The sequence below is a fragment of the Alexandromys fortis genome, unplaced genomic scaffold (assembly GCF_014885135.2).
Source record: "Alexandromys fortis isolate MF-2015 unplaced genomic scaffold, M_Fortis_MF-2015_v1.1 scaffold_29, whole genome shotgun sequence".
In the NCBI taxonomy this organism is placed as follows: Eukaryota; Metazoa; Chordata; class Mammalia; order Rodentia; family Cricetidae; genus Alexandromys; species Alexandromys fortis.
The window spans coordinates 5,863,563-5,880,588 of record NW_026067891.1 but is presented as its reverse complement, the minus strand read 5'-3'; the positions used below and the strand labels follow the sequence as shown (position 1 = coordinate 5,880,588).

Here is a 17,026-nt window from a genome sequence, read left to right as displayed (position 1 = left end):
AACATTGCTGGTCTTTTCCCATCTTTGTACCCTGAAACCACTTTTGGAAGTTGCCATTTTTTAACTTTATGGGGCGGGTCCTGATGTGTGTGACAGAGGACATTCACTGGGTGGACAGATTTGTGTGACTTCTACTTTGGAGCTGTTGGGAGCAGGGTAGCTATGAGCACATGCTTCTCTAGGCTGTACAGTCTTCAGAGTTCCCAGGTCTGTGATGGGGTGAGCACCTTACATTTTTGGCCTGCCATAGAACCTGTCTTCCCAGACTTCTCTCCTGCTGCTTTTCCTCTTCAGTGTTCCTTTGTAGTTTGTTTGAGATGGTCTCACCATGGAGCCTTGCCAGACTGGAACTTGCTATGTAGACTAGGCTGGCCTCTAACTCACAGAGCCCTTCTGCCTCCCGAGTGCTGGCATTATAGGTGTACACCACTATGCCTGGCTTTAGTTTCTAATGGCTATTATCTTAAGGTATCTTTTGATGGTGGTATGATCTTAGTTTTAATGTAATTTATAAATTTTCTGCAGAATCACCTCTTTCTAAAAAGCTCTCTAGTTTAGACTTTGGGTTAATTGAGAGTTTGTTTGATTCTTTTGGTTTTTGAAGACAGAGTTTCTCTATGTAGCCCCAACTGTCCTGGAACTCACTCTGTAAACCAGACTGGCCTTGATGGCCTGTGCCTCTGCCTCCCGAGTGTTGGGATTAAAGGCTGCACCACCTCTGTCTGGTGATAACTCACACTCTTATGGTGATTGTTATCTGGGTGTTTTCTAGAATCCTGGTATTTTTTTGTGCTAGACAGATACATTGTAGTTTTTAGTGTTCTAATAATGATAACATAAGGGCAGCAGCTCTAGTTAGAGATGCTCAGTTTGAGCTGGTTTCCCTCTTGGTTTCCATGATGCAGGCACACACTAATAAAGAAGCTCAGTCAGCTGAGAGAGCGTGAGCCGGAGCTGGCCCAGCTGCTGGTGGATCAGGTGAGGAGGACCTTTTCTCTTTGTCTGCCTGGGGTAGGAAGCTGCTCTCTTCCCAGGGGTCACATGTAGGTCAGACTGAACTTGAACCCCCATCCTGATTTTTATCTCCCATCCCTACATTTCAGATCTATGAGAACGCCATGATAGCCGCAGGACTCGTCGATGACCCCCGGCCCATGGTAGGCCGCTTGAACGACCTTCTGGTCAAGGCCCTGGAGAAACACTGACAGCCCAGAGACCGGGTCTAGTGTGCAACCCAGGCCTTCTCAGTGACAGATGGAGCTGCCTGGGGAGGGAGGACTTGATACACGGATGATGCCACCAATTGCTCAAGTTTGGCTTTATTTACCTCAATTAAACAGTATAGCAGTCCACATGGTAGGCTTCTGTCTGCTCTGAGACAGAGAGAGTTGGAGTACTGCTCATGTCTGCTGGACAGGTGCAGTCTCCCCATCAGAAGCACCTACTGCACGGCCTGATGGCATCAGGTTTACTTGAGTGTCACCTCCACCGGGTAATGGTCACTGATGGCTTCAGCCTGCAGAGGTGGGGAGGCAGGGAGGGCATGAGGCCAGAGCATGACCTAACCCCCTCCGCCCACACCTCGTGTGGGAAACAGTAGCAATGTCGGGAATCACCAAAGCCAGCTCTTGTTTGGCCTCGGGCTAACGCAAACCACATGAAGGAGGGACACATACCAGCTTCTGGGTAAGTTTGTAGGCTGCTTGGAAGTCAAAGGGAGCAACTGAGCTGGGAACAACAGCGCTCTGGAGCTGAGATCCAGCAACCACGATCCTGTAGGACATCAGGGGAGAAGGTTCCTTCACCCTCTTGTCCCACATAGACTCTTAGGTAATGGTTTCCTGGCCCTGGGGTCCAAACTTGGTCCCCCCAGGAGCATTAAGAGAAGGCCCTGCACTGGCAGGAACTGTCAGATTCACTGATTCTGAGTCTGGACGAGCACGTGCTGGCTGCTTACCTGTCATAGGCACACTCTGTGGATGTGACCGTGGTGTCCGCACTGTCAGGGATCAGCCACTGGAAGAGAGAGCTTGTCCGAAGGCGGATGGAAGACCATTGGGAGGAGCTTACGTAGCTGCAGCCAGCATTGAAATCGCCCATGAACATGACGTCCTACCAGGAAACATGACTGTTAGTCCAGGGACAGTCAGGGCCAGTAGAACCACTGTCCCTAGGATGGGCTCACCTTTAGGTCCCATTTTTGTTGGATATTCAGGTAAACATCATAGAGGGCATCAATCTCAGTCACAGCATCTGCGGGGGCTGCGTGCAAGGGCACAATCGCAAACTCTCTGACCGCTGAGGAGACAGTAGATAGACATGGATCCAGAGACCAGCCTAGACTGTAGCTGGAGCCCTCAGCAAGGCCTGGCTTAGCTCTGGAGCAGCGATAGATTGTGTGACAGCCTCCAGAGGGTAGGCAATATCCTTGTAGTTAAATGTAAATTAAGAGCACTGGGACCTGAGGGCACTCCCACGGGAGGGAGTGGAAGGAGTGGCGGGCAGTGGGGCAGCCCTGCCATAGGCTTCTAGATGTCTGCATGAGAGCTGCCAGTGTGACTTCCCTTGGCCTGGGCAGGGCTGAAAGTGGATCACAGCAACACTCACTGGTGAACGGGGAATGGAACTTGACAATGGTTGGCTCTCGGCTGAAAGTGTCAGTTCCACAAGACTCACAGCCATCATCATAGTAATAGCTGTCCAGAACAGACACCTGGTCAGGCCTAAGGAAAGACGAGACAGAAGGTAAGTTCAGGGGTGAGAGCCACTCTCCAGCCTTCTAGAAACCTGTCCTGGGAACAGGAGAGGTAGGTGTATACTCACCATAACACACGGCTAACCCAAGTCTTTCTTGTCCTGTTACAAGCTGTAAGAGGCGCCAGAGTAGATGCCCACCCGGCCTTAACCTTATCCCGTGGTCCTGTGCTCTTGTCCTGTAATATACATTGCTACCCTACTCTGTAAGGGCCTCCCAAGTTAAAGGGGATGCCCTGGGCTTTCTAGACCACCCTCAATCTCCGCAGTACAGATTTTGGGGTTCTATCTACATTTCATGCTTGTATTCTCGGGAGCTGACAGCATAGGTCTTTACCTGTACAAGAAAAGGTACTGTTCCTTGTAGCTGTTGCGGCCCAGCGGCTCACTGACCACATAGCGATAGGTGTCAGGCACGTCCCTGGATAAAGGAAACCAAAGGTCCTTTGGGGCCACAGAGGGAACCTCCTGGAATCCGGTAGCAAGGTTCCATCCATGGAGCACAAGGGGAGTGAGGCTGTTTCCCGAGAAGTGGTTGTGCTCCAGGACCCCGGCACTGTCACCCACCGATTGAGCACATCCAGAAGCTTCCCAACAGCCACCAGGTGGGTGTCTCTGACCTCTTGGATAAGGATGATGTCATAGCGACGCACGATCTGGGGGTAGGGTCACAACAGCTTAGCAAGGCAGGCTAGGTGGACAGTCCTGCCACCAGCAGCCCAGGGCTGTAGCTTGCACTCTTGTCAGATATGCGCCGTCTACAGATAGTGATCTGGGCTGACAACCCGGGGACTGGTAAGGCCTGAGCTTCACTGGCTTCTGTGGCCCTTAGCAAAGCTACCACCTCCCCTGGGGGTCTGTCTGCTCTCGGGCATGGCCCACCCTGAACTTACTTCCACAATGTAGCCAGAGATAGTAGCATTGGACATCTTAGTGTTTCCAAAAGACCGGATGTTGAAAGCTGCGATGTTTAGAGTCACAGCCAGCTGCAACAGGCTGAGCAGGGTGAACAACACCCCCATCAGCCCTGCGCATCTCATCCTGTGAGATTGTAGGTGGTCAGGACAAAGAAGCAGTGTCCTTGTCACCCTTTTGTAAAGCTGTGCTGGCTCCAGCGGGGAGCCATCAGTCCTCTCCCCTTTGCCCCCCCCCCAGCTGGGAGCCATCAGGCCTACCCCCATCACTCCTCCCCCCCCCCCTCCGCACCTGTACCACAGGAGAGACCCTGGGTTCCTCATTCACTCACCTGGAAGCCTGGCTTGGATGGGTACAGTGCACTCTGAAGTGACTGGTCTAGCCAGAACAGATCTGCTCTGCTGCTGGGGTGAGTCCCTGAGTCCACTCTAGGACTGGCTGATGAACGAGGGAGCTTGCTCCACCGATGACCAAGCCTGGTACAGAGATGCCTGTAGAAATTCTGACAAAAACCTGCAATATTCTGATACTAATTTCTCCTTTTACTTTTAAAGTAAAAGCAGCGTGCAATTGCAGAGCGGCTACCTCTCCAGGTCGCTGCTCAGGCAATGCCAGCCTGCCCTGCCCTGCCCTGCCAGTTTTAAAGGCTCAGGCAGTTATGACCTCCCCAGGGCACATGTGTGCCCTTCACCCAAGAGCACAGAACAATGGGGCTGCCTATGTGGCCATCCCACTGGGGCCCGGAGCAGGCCAACAACACGCACTAACTTCAACAGACATAGAGCCTCCTTGCTGCTGTACAAACAGTGTCTGATAATGTTTGTGCGTGGTTATAAAATGTCTGATAGTGTCCTTTGTCCATCCGGTCTTCACCACCAGGGATGGGCAGTAAGTATGCTGGCTTATCTACTTGTGTCTGGGACACCTTAAAGTCACCTTATAGCCAGAGGCTAATTTCCAGATGTGTTGTACATGGACAGGACAGCTGCTCTGCTCTGTGGCTTAGGATGACCCCTTACCTCCCAAGCTGGTAAGCTGCTAAAGGCTCTGGGTGGGAATTCTTCCTCGGGGAACAAGCTCTGAGGAACCCCAAGTGCCTACATCACAAGACAACATAACTCAGGGCTGGGTCTTACATCTTTGTCTTCCTGTTCTGGGGCTTCTGGAACAAAATACCCCGATCCATGAAAACTATAGCTAGCACCTGGCGGTCATGTGCGCCCAACTCTAGGGGAAGGTTGCTGTTACTCAAGCCCCTCACCTTCAGATAAGTCAGGATACTGTCCCATCTCACCGCCCTGATCACATCTCTGCCCTCCCCCCAACTGTGAGCCTACGTGCACATATGGAGGCCAGAGACTGATAGAGGATATCCTCCTCTGTTGCTCCCCATCCTATCTTATGAAACAGGGTGTCTCACTAGCACCACGTTAGCTAGAGCGGCTGGCCAGCAAACCCGTGCCATACTGATGTTACGTGAACGCTGTGGATCTGACTTGGATCCTCATGCTTCTGGGTGGGTACACACTTTGCCAAGTGAGCCATCTTCCCGGCTCCCAAAGTTCTCTTTTGCCAAGTGTTAGAATGTGAACCTTTTTCTGGGTGCCATCATTTACCCCTCCATCAGAAGCTCTGTGCAGGAGGGGTTGGCTCTCCAAGGGCAGCACTGCCATGTTACAGGGACGGAACCCTCCTTAGGAAAGAAGACCTTGCATCCTCGGGGAGACGTGGAAATAAGATACAGGAGTGAGCAGCTACAGGAGGTTGGGTGAATTCCAGAGCAGGGCGGCCTAGAGGGCAGGAGCCAGAAAGGCTAAGGTCAGCAACGTACGGCAGATCTGCCAGCTGGCCAGGCACCTGGCGTGCAGGACTAGAAGGAATTAATAAGAGTACAAAAGTCAAGACACCTCCAGGAAGCCGGCGTGGCACTGGTGCACATCTCCGTGTCTCACGTGGACAGTCTCAAAGGTAGGGTCACCCACCTGCCTCTTCCGCTGCCAGAAACCCCACCACCATTCTTTTGTTGAAACGGGGTCTCACATACCTCAGGATGTGTTTGTAGCCCAGGACGGTCTTCATCTTCTGATCCTCCTGCCTCCAGCTTGCACTTTCTGGGCTCTGTACTGAGGCTGCAGGCATGCGTGTGCTAGTTATGAAGTGCCGAGGAGCAAACCATGATCCAGCCCCACTCACGTCTTCAAAAGTGTGCCTGGCCGAGCTTCATTTCTCGACCTGAAGCTGGAACAGACTCAAGTGGACCGACACCCCGTTCCCACACACCCAGCGAGGCAACACAACTCCTGTTTCTACCTCGTTCACACATCTGAGAGACTAATGGCAGGAATGGTGCACACCTGGGGCAGCCAATGTGCACAGAAAGGTGGCCTGGGCCAGTAAGATCTGGCACACGTGGCTTTCAGTATAGGGTCCCATCCCACTGGTTCTCAGCAGCTGGTAGGTGGCTGAAGGTAGTGGCTAGCCTGTCACCCGCTCCCTGCTCCTGGGAGCTCCCGGGTACCCTACCGTCCTTCCAGCCAATGAAAAAGTTAGCATAGGCCTTAGGCAGCAGTTGGATCCTGGGCACCAATTAAATGTCATGGCCCCCACAATACGGCTCCCTAAGCAGCTCAGCTTGGGACCACCTGGGCTGAGTCAGGGCCATTCATTTGGAATAAGGGCATCTCTGCCTGCACTATGGTTTGAGGGTCAGTGGACACAACACTAATCAAATGAATTTGCCCCTCTTAGAAGGAAAGAAGCCTCTGGGATGTTACACAGTCTCACTTGCCTTTCCTGTTTTCTATGTCAGCCACAGCTGTGTAGTGAGTCTCAAGTGGCCTCAAGACCCAGCATACACAATAATAGTTGTTTTCTGGTCCATGGGCCAGGTGGGATATCTTTGTCCCTGGGACTAGAAGGACAAAAAGGAAGGAAGTCCACCAGATAAACAGGGTGTGTGGTGCTCTCTCATCTGTATCTGTCTCTGCCATGCCCACATCGGCAGGAAGACATCCAGAACCCACTTTGGAGATGTACCGTGGCAGGCAGAAGCGTCTCGGTGCTTCTGGAATTTTCAGTCCTATCAACAAGGAAGTATGTGTTGACAGCCAGTAGCTATGAGGAAAGCTGGCTGCTTTCTCAGATCAGGTGAGCTTTCTTTAAGGTCATCTCTTAATCTACAGTCTTCTCTTTTCAAATTACTCTTGTCACTGATACTGAACGGGGAAACAGCGAATGACAATGGTTTACTGGAGTGGGAGCCAAGTCAAAGGATATGGAACAAATCCTCTTAAGCACCGTGACCAGAAACAAACAACCCCAGTGGGGCAGGCCAGGTAGGGCTCTGTGCCACAGCCGGTGTGCAGGCCCTCACTGGAGGAGCCCAGGGGAACTGCAGTGAGGTCGCAGGCCGGACGTGTGAAGGAAGCGGTGTTAACAACATTGCTGCGCACCATGCTCAGTGCAGGGCTGACCCGTGATGGCTGCTTTAGTCCTTCCTAGTGGTCTGTGTCTGTCTGCAGGCCTCAGCTGCGGAAGCTACAGGTGGTACTATCTCTGGCGAGTGGATGGATCCCAGGAATAATGGTTAAAAATAGAGTTTGTCGCTGGGTAGTGGTGGCACACACCTTTAATGCCAGCACTTGGGAGGCAGAGACAGGTGGATATCTGAGTTCAAGGCCAGCCTGGTCTACAGAATGAGTTCTAGGACATCCAGGACTACACAAGAAACCCTGTCTTAAAAGACAACAACAAAATATCAAGAAAAAATTCATGTTTGCTAACTTTTCCAAATGTTTACTATAAATTGTGAGGTCCTAAGTACTGTTTGGGTTTGCCTGCCTAATAAAAACACATCTGACAGTGTTCCTTTGACCTAAGGGCCTCTTAAAGAGTTAATACTGAATCTTCACTAAGTGTCGTCTACACTAGAGGAAGTCTAGGAAGCTCTGATGTAGTGAGCTGGGTCTGGCCTGAGCAGGGGTCATACAGCCTGCCTTCCTGATACTTCATTTCTCAGTTGTATCATTTATAAGAGCTTATTCCATGAACTGTGCCTAAGAACCTAATGCCACACATTAAGTGTTTTATTTGCTTTTAGATACATGCGTTTGTATTGATATAAGATCAGCAGTGGGCGGTGAGACAGACCACACCAACCTGACAACCAGAGCTGTCTCTGGAACCCACATAAACGTTTAGGAAAGAAATGACTCTCAGAGGTTGTGCTCACACACATTATAAGGGGGAAAGATATTAGCAACCTCTGCAGAGTGCTAGGGAATGAATGTTTCTCCAAGACAAGATCCAAGACTCAGCAGCTGGCCCTGCCGTTCTCCTAAGTGGGGCCACTGAGTATCACTACAGGGAAAAGTCTCCCACAGATAAGGGCATGGAGGGAGAAGACTTTGAACCTGGGTTCTACAGTCCCCAGTAAGGGCCAAGAGCCAGGGGCCACTGATATCACAGAAGGCAACCACGATTCTCAGCTTCCTTATTAAGGAACAGAGTGGCATACGGGAGGGGTTCATACCCAGACAACCTTGGGTCTGATGGGACCTCTGTCGGGAGGGTCTACCCTGTGACACTGGCATGTGTTGGGCTGCATGCATAGCTGTCCTGGGATGCGTGTAGGTCACATCTGTGCCTGTATCTAATGCCAACCTACAACAAAGAGAGGAGAGGGGGTGGAGTGGCCATCAGTACCCCCATGAACACACACAGCTGAACCAGACGGAATAGCACCCGCTAAGGACAGTATCGCCAATAAATTTCATCCAAGAGAAGAGAGACAGCACTGGAAAGAGAAACTGGAAATAAGCTGGAGACCGCAGTGGTGCTGCCTATTCAGAGCCGTAAAGCAGGGGTCTGTTGATCGTTTTTGTTTGTTTGTTTGTTTGTTTTTCGAGACAGGGTTTCTCTGTGGTTTTGGAGCCTGTCCTGGAACTAGCTCTTGTAGACCAGGCTGGTCTCGAACTCACAGAGATCCGCCTGCCTCTGCCTCCGAGTGCTGGGATTAAAGGTGTGCATCACCACCGCCTGGCTGGGTCTGTTGATCTTATAAACATGTGGCAGACCTGCAGGTACAGGCACACAGTCCAGAAACTCAGGAGGCTGACACAGGAGTATCAGATTCCAGCTTTGCTTGGGCTGCACTGTGAGGTCAGCGCCAGCCTGAGACTGTGACTTAGAGCCTGTCTCAAAAGTTAGCCCAGTGGTAGAGTTCTTGCCAGCATGTTCACGGTTGTAGGTACCCTCAACACATACCGAAGAGGCAATCAAGTAGTTCTAAATTTAAGGCCCCCTTGTATTCAAAGTTATAACTTTCCAAAGAATGGGGAGCTAGTGAGGGACGAGCAAGCATGTGGGCTCCAGATTTGGTTAACGGCACTGGGGCTGCACAACAGCCATGAGCCGCAGTGTGGCAGGGTGAGGTTGGCAGGGTGTGCCCCGAGCCTGGGTGACAGAGATACAGAAGGTCCTTGATTTCTATGGTCTGGATATATCTGGATATATTGACATTTTCCATGATTAATTTTTAAATTTTATACATCAAACGAACAAACAAAACCCCCAAGGAACCCAAATCTGTGTCCCTGGGATGTGATCACCCATATTTTATTCAAAATAAATGTTTTTATTTCCATAAAAAGGAAAAACATTGAGTCATACAAGCAGATACAGTGTGGCATCCAAAAATAGACTTGAAAATGAAAGCTCAAAATTGTCTAACCCTGAGGGTTTGCATCTCAGAGTGCTCCTTGGATAGGGAGAGGTATCTGGCACACAGTGAGAAGGTGGCCTCCGGGCAGATGGTGGGAGGGTAAGAGGTGACAGGCACTAGTGGCGAAGTCATGTGGACCATGAGGAAGGGAATTTCTTAGTCAGCTGCTGTCAGGTTGGGGTTTTGCCTGCGCAGGAACTACTCTTGGGGTTTCCTGAGGCAGGGACCTCATCTCAGACCTTACTGGGCTGGGAATGCCACCCCTAAACTCTGATGGGCACCCTAACCTTCCAGCCATTATGGACCCTAAGTGGTACTCCTGTTGTCTTCAGTCATGGTGGCCCCACCCACCCAGGTTTTCAGCCCCTAGCACAGTCCCCTCAGCTTCTCCAGATGCGCCCAGCTTCTCTGCTTCTCCCTCAGTGTGTAGTCAGTACACCCTATTACCAGTGGCATCAGGGTCTCCCCTCTCATCTGGACTCACCACACATCCGCGGGCTCCCAGGACACCTCATAAATTTGTAACCAGATCCTTGGTCACGTTATTCTCCTCCTCAAAATCTGTCATCAGGTTCTCATTGTCCCTCCTGTGAAACCCAGTGCTGACCATGACCTGCGGGATTCGAGCTTTCCATTCACCCTTAGAGTGGCCCCTTCTCGTTGTCCCAGGTTTGGGGTAAATGTGGCCTCTTCTGGAGAAGCTTCTCTCCCTGAAGCCCCAGCCCCAACAGCCCTGCTCTCATTTTCTCATAGCCCGGGTAACCTTCTTATTTTAAGGTGCTCGGCAGTATTTGCTCCTGTTTCCAGCCAGCTTCTTGGGCACACCAGCTTCCTGAGGCAGAGACCATGTCTCTCCTAGCTGTGGAAATCTCTAGCGCCTTCAGCCAATCATACAGGCAAAGCTGCGGGATGGCTGAGAACAGGCTCACCCCCCTGTTCCTTCCAGACCTTTGTCTAGGGATCCTCCAGAGAAGCCCAGCAGAGAGCAATAGGGGTACCAAATAGCACTTGCCACCTAGGTGGCACTGGCCAGAAGCTCCCAGGGGGTTGGTAAGTTGCTATAGCCACATTACCACTTCCTCTCAGCCACTGAGTGCTCCTCGGGGTCAGTGTGCACTGGTTCCATAGACATAGCATCCTGGGGACAAAGGCAGCAGCCATGTCTTTGCAGCGACATTGCTCTGTTCCCAGAACAGGCCCCAGGTACTCCTCAGTTTAGCAAGCTGCTCTTGGCCTGCCCCAGTATGGGCTCACCAACCCTGCCACTGGAAAGATGCCATTAACCCAGAGTGGAAAATTCCTCAGAACAACAGCACCTGGTTTGCCGAGTCCCACAGCTGCTACACAGTCGCGCTTGGCCAGTCATGCTGAGCCCCGTGGACCAGTGAGCAAATTCAACTGTACGGCATATGAGACCAATGGCACTCCCGGGCCTGCTGCGTCCTTGCTGCCACCACCACTGCCCTTTCTGCCCTCTGTGATCAGGGGACATGTGAATGGAGATGTCCAAGAAGGCTTCAGAAGCCAGCGTCCTGGTGGCCTTGGCAAGAAGAGAGCTGTGTTCAATAAGCACATGACAAAAAGCTTACCTCTAGCATACAGAGGAGTCTGGCTGCTAATGTCACATTTACACCAGCCGATGTGCATTGCATATCTGGTCCCATTTCTATTCCCTCTCCATTAATTGTAAAAGGAGAGAGGGTCTGCTTGTTTGTCCCGGCCTCCCGGCTAGCTTACACCTGAAATAACCACACAGAAACTGTATTAATTAAAACACTGCTTGGTCCATTAGCTCTAACTTCTTATCGGCTAACTCTCACATCTTGATTTAACCCATTTCTATTAATCTGTATATCACCATGTGGCAGTGACTTACTGGGTAAAATTCTAAGCATCTGTCTCCAGTGGATCCATGGCATCTCTCTGACTCTGCCTTCTTCCTCCCAGCATTCTGTTTAATTCTCCCCACCTACCTAAGTTCTGCCCTATCAAGGGCCCAAAGCAGTTTCTTTATTAACCAATGAAAGCAACACAAAGACAGAAGGACCTCCTACACCAGCTAATGGCATCTGACACACACACTTGTGACTGATCAGTCTGGTCCTCAGAGGGGTGCGGTGGTTTGAATAGGAAGGGCCCCCATAGACTCATAGATTTGAATGCTTAGTCCTCAGGGAGTAGGGATTGTGTGAAAGGATTAGAAGGATTAGGGGGTGTGGCCTTGCTGGAGGAGGTGTGGCCTTGCTGGAGGAAGTGTGTTACTGGAGGTGGGCTTTGAGGTTTCCAAAGCCCATGCCAGGCCCAGACTCTCCCAATCTGTGGATCAGGATGTAACTCTCAACTTCTTCAGTACCATGTCTGCATGCCACGGTGCTTCACTGTGATGGTGAGGGACTCAGCCTCTGAAACTGTAAGCAAGCCTCCAATTAAATGCTTTCTTTATACTAATGTCTTGGTCCTGGTGTCTCTTCACAGCAATAGGATAGTGACTAAGACAGAGTAATGTAAACTCTTAAGAGCTAGGACATGGTTAGTGCACCTGGAACACCACATAACACCAGAACCCACTCCCGGGTGAGACAGCAGTGCTCCGGCACAGACTACAGCGTAAGCACCTGACCTCAGGCATGCTGGCTCAGTCCTCTGTTCTTAGGCTTCCATATCCACAGTCCAGCTGGGTGACAAGTGACCCAGGGTAACTGCGGAACTAGGAGTACTGAGTGCTGTTATGACCAAGACAAGGTAAAGGAGGCCCTCGGGGCACTGCTCAGATGAAGATACTTTGAGAAAGCAGAGAACCTGACATGGTGTGCTTGCTGGGCAAACAACAGACTGCAGGGCAACGCCCCATCAAGGGGCCATGTGCCCATCTCTGAACTGAGGGAGGCTTCCTGCACCCAAACGTGAGTCTTGTACTGGCCAGCACCCTGGAGGCTAATGCCAGGGCTGACAGTGCCCCTCGAATAACCACCACCCACACTCTAGCCACGGACCCTCAGACTAGCACGTGCCGCCTTCTGTCTAGCTCTGCTCACTCCTTCCTGGGAGAGGCAGTTGGTCTCTTCCCCACCCTGGCCCTATCCCTGGCTCTGCTGATCTCTGCTCTTGTTTTTTGTTCTGTTTGGTTGGTTTTTTTTTTTTTAAAGAAAAAGTTTCCCAATGTTTCTCTCGATGGCCTGGAATTTGCTATGTAGACCAAGCTGGCTTTGAACTCACAAAGATCCACCTGCCTCTGCTTTCCAAATGTTGAGATTAAAAGCATATGCCACCACACTTAGGCACTCTCTGCTCTTTGCAACAACAGAGAGGCAATGTAGCCCCTGCACAGACGATCCTGTCTCAGAGACCATGGCTCCCCAGGTCTCCAGAGTGCTTCTCCCACATTCCTTGCCCATGACCTGCCCCCCCTCAGATTTATTTATTTATTTTGTTGCTTTTTTTTGTTTGTTTGTTTTTGTTTTTTTGTTTTTTTTCGAGACAGGGTTTCTCTGTAGCTTTGGAGCCTGTCCTGGAACTAGCTCTTGTAGACCATGCTGGCTTTGAACTCACAAAGATCCGCCTGCCTCTGCCTCCCAAGTGCTGGGATTAAAGGCGTGCGCCACCACTGCCCGGCTATTTATTTATTTTGTATACAATATTCTGACTGTGTGTATGCCTACACACCAGAAGAGGACACCAGATCTCATTACAGATGGTTGTGAGCCACATGTAGTTGCTGGGAATTGAACTCAGGACCTCTGAAAAAGCAGTCAGTGCTCTTAACCTCTGAGCCATCTCTCCAACCCCCATGTTGTCTCTCTTAACTGATCTTATCTCTGGCTTGGAGATGTGCACACAAGACATATTTTCCAGGTGAGCTTATGGGAGATTCATCTTCTCACAAGACCACAGTGATAGCCTTCAGGACATTTGTCTCCCAAGACTTGCAAACAGGAAGTGGTCCCAACTCCCTCCCATCACTGAGGTGGCCTAGGAACACAGACATAGCCTCATGCTCCAGCCACAGGTCAGACGGAGCTGAAGCATGGAGTCCTGGCTATGGAACAGGAAGGCACCCCTGGAGGAAAATGGGAAAGGCAGCTGTCCCGTGTCAGCTCCAGATGGAGTCACAGTACTCTGAGCAGCGTATTCTCGCCATGCATCCATGTCCGCTCACCTTGCAAGGGTGGCGTTCTGGACTTCAGCCCTTCTCCAGCTTAGGCAGGAACAGCAAGAGTGCCTGGGAGCTGGGCTAGGTCCAGCTTTTGTCTTCTGCTCAGGCCAAAGCTAGACATGTAGATTTGTTGGGCCTGTGGGGCTCCTGGGGCAAGGCAGTAGCTCTGCCTTCAAGAACAGCTTTTTTCCTTGCTTCGGCTCCTGGGAGGAGGCATGAATCTACAGAGGCGCCTCACCAATGGCCCAGCAGCAGCAAGCTGGGAAGCTGGCTGGCCGGGAGGCCACCACCACTCTACAAACATTTACATGGTAGCTGGTTATGAAGGAAGAAACAGAGTATTAGCGGGGTCAGTTATCTTAGCCGCTAAGCACTACCTGCTTTTTGATGCTTATCACAGTCCTGAGACACCGGCTCCTTGGTTCCGTCCGCATTCGAGAGCCTGGATAACTGGACAGAGGCGGAGGTGGTGCAGCAGTTCTTCCCAGACCAGGACAGGAAGCTCCGTGACGGCAAATGAGCAAAGTGGACCTAAGACTTCAGCAGCTCCAGCTGGAGGGAGGTTCCAGACGTGGAAAGGGGGCCCTTGAGTTCAGAAGACAGGCTACACTTAGCAGGGTAAAGGGCTGGAGAGGAGGCTGGTGCACAAGTTAGCGCTCCAGGGTCAGGGTCTGCAGAGGGCTCCCTCAGCCACAGCTGGGATTTAACCAGTGAAACTACACAGGAGTAAAGAAAACATCAAAAAAGGGAGGGTTGGTTGGTTTGTTTTTGTAAAGCAACAGATGAACACTCTCCAGAGTCGAAGCAGAATAAGGACACTGGGTACCCACAGCCACCTTACCAGCTCACAGACACTGGGTAGACTACCCAGAGGGCATCACCTAAGAATACATGGATTGAAGGCAGCTCTGGCCTACTTGACCTAAGCTTATGGGGCTGGAGAGATGGCTCAGGGGTTAAGAGCACTGACTGCTCTTCCAAAGGTCCTGCGTTTAATTCCCAGCAACCACATGATGGCTCACAACCATCTGTAACAGGGTCTGGTGCCCTCTGCTGGCTTGCAGGCATACATACAGACCTAAGCTTAGAAGCAAGCCGCTGAAGTCCAAGGAGTTCTGCCTGCCAAGCCAAAATCCAACACGGTTTCAAGGAATACAACAAACTTCATCACCAACAATTTAAAATTCTGACACCCATAAAAGGAGCAGATCATTAGTGGGGTCCTCTCGGAAACGCAGGAGACCATGCAGTGAATTGAACACCAGAGGCTTCGCAGGGAGGACCATTCAACGTGGACAGAAAATGCATCCAGCAGACACGAAGATGCCGTGGAACACCTCAGGATGGAGCCAGGTGCCAAGGGAAGGAATCAGATCTGGCATCACTCCCCACGGGATGGTGAAGACCCTCAACAGCCATAGGCCATAGCTGGTGGCCAAGTATCCCCTACAAAGATGCTGACAAAATCAGCGAGAAGGTAGTTAATAGACGTGGTGGGAAGACAAAGACACCCTGGTGTGGGTGGGGTTTACTTACAGGAATCCCATGTGAGATGACTGTAGCCATTTTGGCTGTTACTCCCCTCATGCCTACCATGACTCTGCCCCTCAACCTACCCCGTATAGGATGCACACAGTCGTTAAGATAGTCATTCACCAACATCCAAACTGGTTCTTCTCTTTTTTCTTAATCTTAATTTACTCATTCAGTGCACACACGTGTTTGCATGAGGGCATGCACACACAGGTGCCTTCAGAGGCCACAGAAAGGCACCAGACACCTGGAACTGGAGGTACGGCAGTGAGTACCGGACATTGGGCTGGGCACCACATAGACCTTCTGGAAGCAGTAAGCTCTCTTACCTACTGAGCCGTTTCTCTAACCCCCTTAGAAATTTAAAATATTGATGATTATTGTGTATAGAATGTGTGTATGGGCGTCAGAGTACAATTCACAGGAATTGTTCTCTCCCTTCATTATGTGAGTCCCAGGAACTTAATCAGGTCGCTAGACTGACAGCAAGTGTCTTTACCCACTGAACCGTCTAACTGGCCCTAGACTGTTTAACTGACCTTTGAATATGTCAAGAGTCTTTGAGAAAGCCAAGAGTATTCCAGTTGGCTGCAGCTCCTTTGTCTAGCTTGGCATATAAGCTCCTCTTCCTGCCTTAGGGTACGGGGACATTTGTCTTTCCACTGTCCAGGGCACACTTCTGCTTACTAAAGTCTCCAGCAGAGTGGCTTTTTGGCTTTCGGAAGCTGGGTACAGTGGTACCAAACTATGACCCCAGCACCCGCGAGGGTGAGGACGCCACAAGCCGAGGCCATCCCAGGCTGCATAGTGAGTATCGGGCTGGCCGTAGCCCCAAATCTAGGCCCTGTCTCAAAACAAATAAATAAATAAGACATCATACGGTACTGAATTCGCCTCTTCCGTCTTTGTCAGCTAGTTCTTACATGCTAGGACCAGGGTTTCCAAAACACAGGGCTACCAGCAGCCAGCTGGGTTGTATGAACTGAGGCAACCTCTGGACTCCACATGCCAGTCCAGATCAGAGGACAGCATTAACAGAGCGCACAGAACCAAAGACAGCCTTTCTCCTCAAGCACGCTCCACAGCTAAAGATTAGCATCAGCACGAGAGAAAGGCTCATGTCCCCAGCAAGCCATGCAGGGAGCATTCAGAGCTGACAGGTGACAAACTAAGAATTTAATTTATCATAAATTTTCAGAGGAAACACAACCTAGAAGCAAATATAACTATGCTTCATACCCGAGATGGTAGGAGAATGTGGGAAAGTGTGAGAGGCCTAACCTGACTCTCTCAGAGGAAGACTAATATCTGAAGTGGAAAAATAAGGCATGGGGGCTTAGAGATCGCTCAGTCGCCAAGAGCACTGGCTGCTCTTGCAGAAGACCTGGGTTTGATTCCTGGTACCCACACAGTGGTTCACAGCAGCCCATAACTCCTGTCCACGGGATCTGACCTCTTCAGACTGCCATGGTGACCAGGTGCACATGTGAACAGACATATGTAAGGCATACGTATCATATTCATATGATAAAAATAAAGGTTTATTTTTAAAAAGGTACTCCAGGTGGGATTAACAGCAGATAAACATGGAAAAGTAAGAGGCCAACAGTGTTTGAAGACACAGCAGCATAAACTATTCAAATATGCACAGAGAGAAAGAGTCATTCAGTATCATGCAGCCTACTGTGTGCACAATGGGCGATCCCAGACAAATGAGTTTGAATGCATCTGAGGAAACAGCCGAAAACTTTATTAAATATGAATACTACAAACACACACACCTGAGCTCAGTAAAATTCAAGCAGACAAACCTCTAAGAACTGCTCTGTGCTGGTTCTTAGAAACCTCTACACAAGGGCCAAACTGAGAACCAAGTGCTCAGGCCAAACCACAGGAGCAAGATAAGGTGGAGGCGGAGTAAGCCAAGAAGTAAATCTGTGTGCGTGAGG

General features: G+C 50.7%; 2 protein-coding genes across 2 annotated transcripts in view; one reads left to right on the top strand and one right to left on the bottom strand.

The window, feature by feature from the left end:
• The window catches only part of Trap1 (TNF receptor associated protein 1), a 29,382-nt gene extending 28,030 nt beyond the window's left edge, over positions 1-1,352 (top strand). The window contains exons 16-17 of the mRNA XM_050136163.1: positions 906-978; positions 1,104-1,352. Coding sequence (XP_049992120.1) covers positions 906-978; positions 1,104-1,205 — 175 coding nt within the window. The 3' untranslated portion in view covers positions 1,206-1,352. The remainder of the gene's footprint in view (positions 1-905; positions 979-1,103) is intronic.
• A 52-nt stretch (positions 1,353-1,404) lies between these two features.
• On the bottom strand, positions 1,405-4,277 carry Dnase1 (deoxyribonuclease 1). Its single transcript, XM_050130751.1, has 9 exons — positions 4,001-4,277; positions 3,648-3,795; positions 3,322-3,410; positions 3,092-3,175; positions 2,608-2,723; positions 2,186-2,298; positions 1,958-2,112; positions 1,677-1,773; positions 1,405-1,516 (listed from the first exon to the last, which is right to left on the bottom strand). Exons 2-9 carry the CDS (start codon positions 3,792-3,794, stop codon positions 1,469-1,471), a joined length of 849 nt encoding a protein of 282 aa, XP_049986708.1. The 5' UTR covers position 3,795; positions 4,001-4,277; the 3' UTR covers positions 1,405-1,468.
• Positions 4,278-17,026: the final 12,749 nt, after the last annotated feature.